Source organism: Canis lupus, chromosome 1 (assembly GCF_011100685.1).
Source record: "Canis lupus familiaris isolate Mischka breed German Shepherd chromosome 1, alternate assembly UU_Cfam_GSD_1.0, whole genome shotgun sequence".
Taxonomy (NCBI): Eukaryota; Metazoa; Chordata; class Mammalia; order Carnivora; family Canidae; genus Canis; species Canis lupus.
In genome coordinates this window covers 58,197,428-58,208,602 of record NC_049222.1, presented here as the reverse complement: position 1 = coordinate 58,208,602, position 11,175 = coordinate 58,197,428, and the positions used below count along the sequence as shown (strand labels likewise).

The window sequence follows — 11,175 nt, the reverse complement described above, 5'->3', positions numbered from 1 at the left end:
TTCGCTCCCTCTTGGTTCTATTTCTTTGATTCTCTCCCAGCCCAGAAAGTTCTTAAAATTTGTGAAAACATGAGGAAAAACAACCCCAGAAAAATCTGACATTTTACTATATGTAAAATTCTGAATTTGTATTTTTTTTCACTCTTCTTAGTAAGACTGCTTAAAAAAATTCTGAACATAATTCTTCTTTAATCCACAAGTCTTTTGACTTGATGACTTGACTAAAGGCACAGACTTATTTAATATCGTGTGAGAATCTGTCCATTGTCCTTAACCACTCCTGACAGCCAAGGCCCCCTTCCTGCCTTGATCATTTCTGCAGAGTTCTCAGGCTTTCCATCTTATAATTTGCACTAGCATTTTACCAGATTTCATGACTGATTCAATGGCTTTAAAGCATTGTACTTTATGGTTAGAAAACATGGAGGAGGCACCACTATTCCACGAAGCTTTTTTTTTTTTTTTTCAAAAAGGTGTGGTAGTTGTACTGAACATATTTATGATCTCCTTCTTCACTTCAGGGCTGGCAGCTTGACATTGGCACACCATTTAATCTGAGTGAACAGGTGAGTAATCACTTCCATTGTCAGGAAGTTTATAGTGTTTGCATTGATAAAAATGGGACAATGGTCAGGTTTTATTACAATAAGAATAGTTCCTAAGTAAAGTCTCATTTGTTTGTCCTTACTAGAGGAAGTTCAATTGGAAATAGTGAGAAGTCTGAGTTCCAGAATATTCAAAAACGAACTCAGGCACAGTGTGTCGAAGAGGAAAGAACACAAGACTAATCCAACTTCGTGATTTTGATTCTACATTGTTGTGTGGCTTTGGGCAAATTAGTTAATATCTCTGAGACTTAGTTTTATTACGTGTTATCCGAGAGGGTTGGATTAGATGGTCTCCAGTGTTTCTTCCAACAATTACATTTATGGTTTTATTACTTTTCTGCACCTGTATTCGTTTATTCAACAAGTGTTTAGTGACTCAAAATATATAAACATGAGCAGACTCCCCAAACTGTTGACCTATTAAGGTTTCGATAGGCTGCCTTCCGGTTGAGTCTCCAGTTTTCGGTTTTGTTTGTTGTGTAAGGCCATGGCAAGGACTCACGATATGCTCAATGTAAGGCTGTCTAGGATTTTATCTGCTGCCTGCCACCCAGTAGACAGTGTGCTCTCTGAAGGTTGGGTGCTCTCCGGGTTCTAGCCCTGCCCACTCCACCTCCACTCAGCAACCCAGCTGCCCTGCAATGAATCACACCAAGCCCTGCTCTGCCTGCCAATATGAGAGCTCTGCTTAGAATTCCAAAGGCCCTGATCCTTTTGAGGCCACAGAATCCTGGGTAGATACTTCTTTCTTTCTTTTTTTTAAAAAATATTTTATTTGTTTATTCATGAGAGACACAGACAGGGAGAGAGAGAGAGAGGCAGAGACACAGGCAGAGGGAGAAGCAGGCTCCATGCAGGGAGCCTGATGTGGGACTCGATCCCAGGACCCCAGGATCATGCCCTGGGCTGAAGGCAGGCACTAAACCGCTGAGCCACCCAGGGATTCCCTAGATACTTATTTCTAAAATACTTTCTGTTACTACATTGCGCTATCAAGTGACAAAAGTCACACTTTTTTAGTTACCTTTGTTTCTTCTTATTCTTGCAGTGTATCCAAGGATGTCATTTTTGGAACTCTGTAGATCAGGAAAATTGTGCTTTAAAGTGTGTAAGTATTAGTTATGTTTCTGTTTTGATACTAATACTGCCTTCAAGAGAAAAGTTACCTAAGAGGATTCCCTTTTGAATTTCCATTGGCTTTCAGTTCGTTTGCTTGACTCTAAAGGAAAAGTATGATGGCCCGAGTGATACAGAATAGTGGGGGAAATGGAGATAAACGCTCTTAATGCAACTGGGGACCAAGGCAGGTGAATGCAAACCGTGGAACCCCGGGATGGATGCTCAATTGCTCCAAACCAGAAAGGCCTTTTGGTAAAATGTCAGGCATTTGTCAAATTTCCTAGTCTTCTCAAATTTTAAAGTACAATTATCTAAGGATCTTGTTAAGATGCAGATTCTGATTGTGTCGACCTGGGCCAGGACGTGAGATTCTGTACCGGTAACAAGCTCCCAGGTGATGCGATGCTTGTAGTCTCCTGGTTACACTTTGGGTAGCGAGGCCCTAGATCATGTTCGAAGTTTCTCTGCAGAGAACATGGCAGCAATCAAATGCAGAGGTCACAAAGCCCTACATTTATTCCATTCTAGGTAGAAAATACATCCCCAAGTACTTTACTTTTATCTTTAATTTATCCCAGCTTTGCCACTTAGTGTGAAACTGGTTAATGTACTTCACTTTCCTTGTCCATAAATTAGGATCGTGATAGAACCTCCCTTCCAAGGATAATGCTCCATACACTGTAATTACTCTGGTCCAGTGAATACAAATTTTATTAAAAGTGGGTTCCTTTGTTCGGGTTGTTCAGGTCTGAGGTTAAATCATGGTAATTTGGGGTAATCCTAATTCTGTTTTCTATTGAAACTATATCATTGAGATTTAAATAAGGATATTAACTTCTCCCTACAAATGGTGCTCACGGCTTTCCTTGTGTGGTCTGTCCCCAGGTCTCTATCACAGGCCTAGGGCTGCTCTCACGCTTGTGACTATGTGCCCATAGTATGGAAGTTACCAAACAGTGGAGCGGGCGCTCTCTGGATTTGGGAACTATTACACATTCTAAAAATATTTTACCTTTCTTTGGTACCACTTTTTACCAATTTCAGTTGAAATCATCATTTAGTCTAGGCCTGTGCTTGCTGTCTTTTGCTCTGACGTGTAAGCACATCAGAGTGGGTCTCTCTCCTTCTGTTCACGCTGTGTCTACTTCATGGAACACCACAAGGGGCATATAGCAGGTGCTCAGATAGCACTTGCTGAGTGAATGACTGGGAAGTACCACGTGTTGCTGGCAGCAGTCTGGGCGGTAGAGTGGGCACCGGAGCAGACAGTCTGGGCAGAGGAACCTACTGGCCTTTGCTAGCTAGAGCTATTGGTGGTTTTCATTTCCAGTTCTGTCTCCAGTGGGCATCTGCCAACACCTCTTCATTCTCTAACCTGAGAATTACTAAGGATTACCTGGATTACTAAGAGGTAATCTGTGGTAGGTAATCTAACTCCACCATTTTTCCAGTGATGCATAAAAAATATATATATATATATATATATATATATATTTTTTTTTTTTTAGAGAGTGACGAGCAGGGAGGGGCAAAGGGAGGAGGAGAGAGAGGGAATATTTAAGCAGGTTCCAGCTCAGTGCAGAGCCTGAATTGAGGCTCCATCTTACAACCCTGAGATCATGACCTGAGCTGAAATCAAGAGTCTGTCACTTAACTGTAAGCATATGTTCATACAGTGGCCTGCCTGGATCAAAGGCCCAGCTCTGGGCTCCTTGATTTTGATTGCTTTTATTGGCTGTTTGTCAATGGTGGGGCAAGAAATTTATTTAAACGAAATATATAGGAACAGTGTCATTAAAATTATTTACAACCTTAAGGATTTTAAGTGATTTCACTTTTCTTTTTCTCTATGCAGAACGACACTTATGACACTGTTTGTGAGGTGAGTTGGCAATCACAAAAAGGATGTCATCAAACCCCAATGTCTTTATCTCTTATATTTAAAAAGCTATTAAAATAAGAATTAGGAAGCCTGACTAATTCTCAGTGCTTAAAAATATTCCTTGTGGGAGTGCTATTAATCTGGGTATGAAAATGACTGTAAGATTCCATTTTTTTTAAGATTCCATTTTTGACACAAATACTTGCTGTTTTATATACCAGTGTGCATATATATGTGTGTATGTATACACACCTATTCACATATATACATATTTGCTGCTCTAATCTGATTGGACAGGTTCTAATTCTGGGAGCCTGGTGGTAGGGGAAGGGTGGTGGGGAGGAGAAAGGAGGAGACCCATCTAGAAGATTTCATCTTCTTCCCTATAAATCACAGTGGTCCACCATTAAATATGGTATATTAAAAAAGAACACTGTAGTTGCAATTTTCTTCCTTATTCAACAAAGTGCTTTGACAATATTTTAAAGTGCTGCTTTTAAAATATATGATTTTTAATTTTTTTCTCCTGCTATGATAATAAGTATCTTCATGCTGACTCTGGTGGCTCAGGTCTCTTTTCTCAACTCCTTCCTCCCATGGGGATCCCCACCCACCTCCCGACTGGATTTTCTCCTCCTTTTCAGAAAGACTTCAGGGATTTTGATCTTTTCCTACTTGATCTTCTTCAATTGTTCTGGATTCTATGGCACTCAGAATTAGTTTTAGGCCAACCATCGATGTTTATGAAGAAAATACAGTATTTCTCAGTGTAAAACCTAGGTTGTATTCTATTTAAGTGTCCTTGAAACCAAAGGACTACCTTATTCTGCCTGGGAAAGGAGCATAAACATCAGCCATTAGTAAAATAGAAAAATTACTTTTTACTAGAGAATAAAAAATAAACAACAAAAAATGTTACATTGAAACATTTTCTCAATAGTCTCTTCCTACTCTGTACCTGAGGAATGTTTCCTGGGGAGTAGATGGAGAGGGGTCAAGGTTGGCTAAGAAGAGGTAAAACAGGGGGGGAGAATTCACTCCCTATGTAAAAAAAAAAAAAAACAATTATGTCTTTCCTGATTGGGATTAAAAAAAAACAAAAACTGCCTGCAAATATTTTTATGTGATTAAAGTAACATTACCACCCTCCTCCCAAAACCGTCCCTGGGAAGATTGTATTAAGAAAGTCAGACAGTTCAAGCCTCTCAAACACTGAAGCAGCCCAAGACTGGATCTTTTCTTTTCTTTTCTTTTCTTTTCTTTTCTTTTCTTTTCTTTCCCTTTTTTTTTTTCTTTTCTTTTTCTTTTCTTCTTTTCTTTTTTTCTCCTAAGAGAGTGGTGGTGCCCATGCTATCACTAGATAAGACTGTCAATCATGATTAAAATCAGCTGCAAGCATTTAAAATTATATAATAACCAAAGGTAATTTTAGTAGTCTCTGAAAATACAGTATTATTGAAATCTTTGAGAATACAGTCTTGATGTGTTTTGACTTTCCTTCTTTCAAAGGGACAGGCTTATTACAGTCACCATGGCTAGATGCCCATAAACTTGGATACAGCTTCAATATTAAAAATAGTCGAAGAGTACCTGACCAGCTCAGTTGGTAGAGCGTGTGACTCTTGATCTCTAAGTTTGAGCCCCATGCTGGGAGTAAGGATTACTCAAAGCAAAAAAAACAAAAGATCTTAAAATTAAAAAAAAGTTGAGTGCTTCCACAAGCCAGGTTAAAAAAAAGATATTTGTATGTCATTGATGTAAACAGGATGCACACTCATTAGGATAAAAAATTTAATTTTAAGTTTTTTTTTTTTTAAATTATACCTTGAAAAGCGGTATAATTAGTACAGTTAGTACAATTCTCAGGACAGAACAGACACTCAGGAAATACTTTTTGTGAGAGAGGGGGTGGGGGGGGTGGGTGACACATTAAAAAATAAAAAAAGAAATACTTGTTGGCCAAACTGAATACAGGCAGACACTGATCTATGGATGCGTGCTTGATTCTCTAGGTGTACGTCTGTGATTTAGGAAACTGCTCGAACACTGAGGAGATTACACCTCCCTCAATTACCGCGCCTCAGAAAATTGTGGTAGATCCATACAATGGGTAAGTGTTAGCCTTATTCATAACTGTGAGTTCTCTTCCTCGGCAAGAATTTATGGGAAACCTGCTTGATGATGAGACATCATAGAACCAGAGAATCCAATTGATGTATCTTATTTCAAAAGTAATTAAATCTGGGCGAAGTTTGCATTCTATAGAGCCATGAGGAGATTTCTTGCCAACTTGATCCACAACTTCTCAAGTTGAGTCGATTTTCTTCTCCTTCATAGCAAAATACAGGTAGGTGGGAAAGACAGGTCTTCCCAGGTCTCAGGGACCTGGGTTCCAGTCCTAGATTTGTCATTCTTTTATGGCATGACTCCGGGCCTCATTGTTCCCTCAGTGCCCCCTGCCCCCGTGGAAAGCCCTTCTTGGCTGTGCTTCCTTCTTTTATTGTTTACTTAATTTTGTTGAGCAATTTGGCCCCAGTTCATTTCCTTGGTCCCATTCTCACACCTATCAGAGGCTGGCTTAGCTAGAACGCTGCTTACCACCTATCTTCTGATACAGGTATTGATGGTTAATGACAAGTAAAAATTTCCTATTTTAAATAACTATCCCCCTGCCCAACACACACATAAACGGATAAAATGGACACATTCTAGCTCAGCTGTCTTGCTTAGATTGCGGTCTGACTTGGAGCAGGTAACTTTGTGTCTGTGACTTTTCCTTTGTCCATTCATATATAGAAGATAACAATGCTCACCCAGTTGGGTTATTACAAGGATGAAATGAGGTATTCCCTGTCAATATATTTTGTGATCCCCAAATATACGTAAATGCAAAGGAGGAAAATGCAGAAAATTATTTTGGGAATATTATTTCTTAGATGTGACCAGACAATAACAGGTTAATAGCTAATAAGCAAGACCACATTTATAAGATGAAACGTTCTTCTTTCCTATAGAAATAAAATTGTTCTCGCTTTGAATGAAAAAAGATATATATGTAGGCCATGGCACTTTTTATTTTTCATGAATTGATTTTCTTAAAAAAAGGTTGCTTATTATTGATCTGAAATCAGATTTTCTATTCATATTCATTCATAATTTACTAGATACTTATTTTTTCTTACTTCGTCTTATTTTATTTTGATACTTATGTTTGACTGAATCACTGATTCAAGAATATGTTTTACAAACACTGTGATGTGTGTACAGTAAGGCCCTTGGACTCCCCAGATCTTATTTGTCTCATTTGTAAAAGTGTAAGATTCTATGAAATGGAACTTTGCCGCTGGAAATTACAAAATGATTCATTTTAGAAATAAACTTCACCCATTTAAATAAATAATAATAAATATATGTATAATATTATAATGTAATAATAAATATATTTACATCAATAAATATTTACAATAATCTATAATATTTATAATAAATATACTCATAATATATTATTATAGTGTAAATATAATTTATAATATAAATATTATAATGTATAATATTATAATATATTATAATAAATATACTATAAATTTATAATATAATGATATATAAATATTCTAACATAATATTTATAATATAAAATTTACAATATATTTATAATATTATTTGTAATGTTATAAAATTATAGTATAATATCATATAAAAATATGACAAGGTTAATAAACTTCACCCACTAAATCAGTCACTCAAAATACATCTCAGTGAGGTCTTTGTTTTTTTTTTTTTTTTCAATGAGGTCTTTGGTGGCTCTTTTTCCTGTTATATAAAATTGATTTGCGCTTAGATTTTGAAATGTGACTAGAAATGATAATGATAATATTAATTAGGCACTTAATATGTGCCTTTTGGTGTAGTACTTCCAAAAATTCACTTAATTCTTGTTCAGCCCTATGAGGTAGGTACTTTTACTATTTCAGTTTTATAGATAGGAAAGTAAAGTACAGCTTAGTAATTGCCCAAGATCACACAGCTCTTTTGCAATGCAGCCAGTATTTGACTTTCAGGGCCTGCCTTCTAATCATCTCCTTATACAATAATAAAATTTCCATAAAAATCAGCATACGACTTTTAGCAATACTTTGTATACGGTGTTTCTAAGGAACTCCAGATGTGTGAAATCATTTATTCTCCTGAAGCGGTTTCCTTTATGCTGTTATTTTACGACATTGAGTTATTCACTCATTGAGTCTGTATTTAGGCTAAACCTCTTCTCTTCGTACCCCACTTTGGTGCTTCTTCTCACCTCTGCCCTTTACCCCCACACCCCAGCTCTGCACACTTTCTCTCTCTTTTCTTTCCCCTCCAAAGTAGCAATGAGGGTTAAAGATCTATCCTCTCTCTGCTTCAGTACCAGTATTGTAATCTTCAGCCCAAATCTTCCTCTTACCTACTCTGAAGTCCCTCTCTGTTCCCTTAATAGCTTTGAATTTGGGAAACTAAAGCAAGCAGTTAAAAGCCAAGTTGTTTCTGCTTTTTGCTTGCTACAACCCCCTCTTAAGAAAAAGAACATCACATCTCCACAAAGAGTTTATATTTCAGGATACTATAGCAGAGGAGTTGAGCATATTGATAAAGATTTGGAATAGTCATCAAGGAGAACAAGGGTGGGACTTAATAGGACAAGGAAAATAATTCAACAGTTGTGATGAAAGGTCGGAATCCTGTGAATCCATGGGGTTGTGATAAGAAAGATTTACTAAGCAGAAGTATATATATATATATATATTTTTTTTTTGAGAGATAGAGGGATAGAAGGGTGGTTGGGGGAGGAAGAGGGAGAGAGAGAATCTTTAAGCAGGCTCCATACCTCAGGTGGAGCCAACTCTAGAGCTTGATCTCATGACCTGAGCCAAAATTAAGAGTCGGACACTTAACCGATTAAGCCACTCAGGTGCCCCAGCAGAAGTGTACTTTTGTTAACATTTGTCTCCATAATCACAAATTCTAAATTAGCTTCATCCAAATTAATAGTTTTTTAAAAATATTTTATTTATTTGACAGAAAGAGTGAGCGCACGAGAGAGAGAGAGAGAGAAGCCGGGGGTGGGAGTGAAGAGTAGAGGGAGACAGAGAAGCAGGCTCCTGGCTGAGCAGGGAGCCTGATGTGGGTTTGATCCTGGGATCATGACCTGAGCTGAAGGCAGACACTCAACTGACTGAGCCCCCCAAGCGTCCCTAAATTAATAGTTTTATATTGTAGTTAAAACTCTATTTACAGATTTGGTTTATGAATGAAATATTTTGGTGGTATTTTCTTTTTCATTATTAAAAATCCACCCACACTGTTACCATGAGATTTGGCTCCAAATTAGATGTCTTTTTCAAAATTCTTCCACTGGCTCCTTCTAACTTCTGGGTGCTGTCTCTTGTGGGGTATTTCTTCATGATTTGTAAAATGATAGCTCTATTGCCCCCCCCCAATTGTAAATATATATATATATATATATATATATATATATATATATATATAAACAGTCCGCTGCAAAATGCCAAGTAGTTCTGCTGGATAGTTATAGCGAAACAGTAACTGGTTTCAAAAAAATGGATTAAATGTTTTTGCTTCCTTCTATTTTATTACTCACAACGCGTGGGAAAATGGATCGAAAGAATTAGATTTAAGAATATGTGCATTTTGGAGAAAAGTGTTTTACAATATGTAACATGTTTGGCCCTGTAATTTTTATATAATACGCTTTCCTTCAAAAGTGGGCTTCAGGGATCCCTGGGTGGCGCAGCAGTTTGGCGCCTGCCTTTGGCCCAAGGCGTGATCCTGGAGACCTGGGATCGAATCCCACGTCGGGCTCCCGGTGCATGGAGCCTGCTTCTCCCTCTGCCTGTGTCTCTGCCTCTCTCTCTCTCTCTCTCTCTCTGTGTGACTATTATAAATAAATAAAAATTAAAAAAAAATAAAATCTTTAAAAAAAAAAGTGGGCTTCATTACCCTTTCTGCTCTTAAATTCTGATTCTTTATAAAGTCACACATGTCACTGGAAGACTAAGCATTGTAAGGGAGGCTGAAATTTTCCAAGGTTGCAGCTTTTTTTTTTTTTTTGGGCTTTTTTTTTTCTTTTATTTATTATTTATGATAGTCACAGAGAGAGAGAGAGAGGCAGAGACATAGGCAGAGGGAGAAGCAGGCTCCAAGCACCGGGAGCCCGACGTGGGATTTGATCCCGGGTCTCCAGGATCACGCCCTGGGCCAAAGGCAGGCGCCAAACCGCTGCGCCACCCAGGGATCCCAAGGTTGCAGCTTCTACATGGAATGAATAGTGCTTGTCTTTAGTAAGTGCCTTTACCCTTTCGTACCTGGGGACACCCTGCACTTAATGACTGGTGCGATAAATGGTTCTGATTGCAGAACAGGACAGAGCAGGGGGCTGAGGTTATTCATCTACACTTGCATTGGATCACACCAGGCTTCTTTTGCTCCTATGTCAGGTATGTCTTTTACCTCCTGAAGGACGGCATTTATAGAGTAGATCTCCCTGTGCCATCTGGTCGGGACTCAGAAGCCCTACGCATTGTGGAAAGTCCCACATTAAAGGACTTTGCAGTGAAGCCACAGTCCAAACGAATCATCTACTTCAATGACACCGCTCACGTCTTCATGTCAACGTTTCTGGACGGCTCTGCTTCCCACCTTGTCCTAGCTCCTGTCTCCTTTGCTGACGTGAAGAGCTTTGCTTGTGAAAACAACGACTTCCTTGTCACAGATGGCAAGGCCGTTTTCCAACAGGACTCTCTATCTTTTAATGAGTTCATCGTGGGATGTGACCTGAGTCACATAGAAGAGTTTGGATTTGGTAACTTGGTCATCTTGGGCTCCTATGCCCAGCCGCACCCCCTGCCCGGCCGCCCGCAGCAGCTCTCCGTGCTGTTTGGCTCCCACCAGGCCCTGGTTCAGTGGAAGCCCCCTGCCCTTGCCATCGGAGCCAGTGAGTGCCCCCCCACCCCAGTGTTGCTGGAAGGAGGAAAGTTTGAATTGCTTGACATTGTGACTCAGTTTTGAGAACCTGTATGTGATCACTCAGTCATCAGCCAGAAGGGCTATTTAGCTCCAGAAAAAACACCTATACATTTGCTCTGGATTTATTGGTTTTGCATTAGGAGGGTCTCTATATTTGCTCCGTGTATCCCAACCCAATAGTTTGAACATTTGTTGGATGTCTACTGGGAGCCAGGCACTGACATTCTGGTCTGAGTGAATGTGTTAGCCAGAGGGATAGAGTGGGTGGGTTGAGATCTTTATCCAACTGGACCTAGCATGAATTGGAGCAACTTCCTTTTTTTTTTTTTTTTAATTTTTATTTATTTATGATAGTCACAGAGAGAGAGAGAGAGAGAGAGAGAGAGGCAGAGACATAGGCAGAGGGAGAAGCAGGCTCCATGCACCGGGAGCCTGATGTGGGATTCGATCCCGGGTCTCCAGGATCGCGCCCTGGGCCAAAGGCAGGCGCCAAACTGCTGCGCCACCCAGGGATCCCTGGAGCAACTTCCTAAAACTCCTTGAACT

At 39.1% G+C, this 11,175-nt stretch overlaps 1 protein-coding gene across 1 annotated transcript in view; it reads left to right on the top strand.

Moving 5' to 3' along the window:
- Positions 1-11,175, top strand: part of ROS1 (ROS proto-oncogene 1, receptor tyrosine kinase) — a 117,891-nt gene that overhangs the window by 23,829 nt on the left and 82,887 nt on the right. The window contains exon 12 of the mRNA XM_038525492.1: positions 10,101-10,597. Coding sequence (XP_038381420.1) covers positions 10,101-10,597 — 497 coding nt within the window. The remainder of the gene's footprint in view (positions 1-10,100; positions 10,598-11,175) is intronic.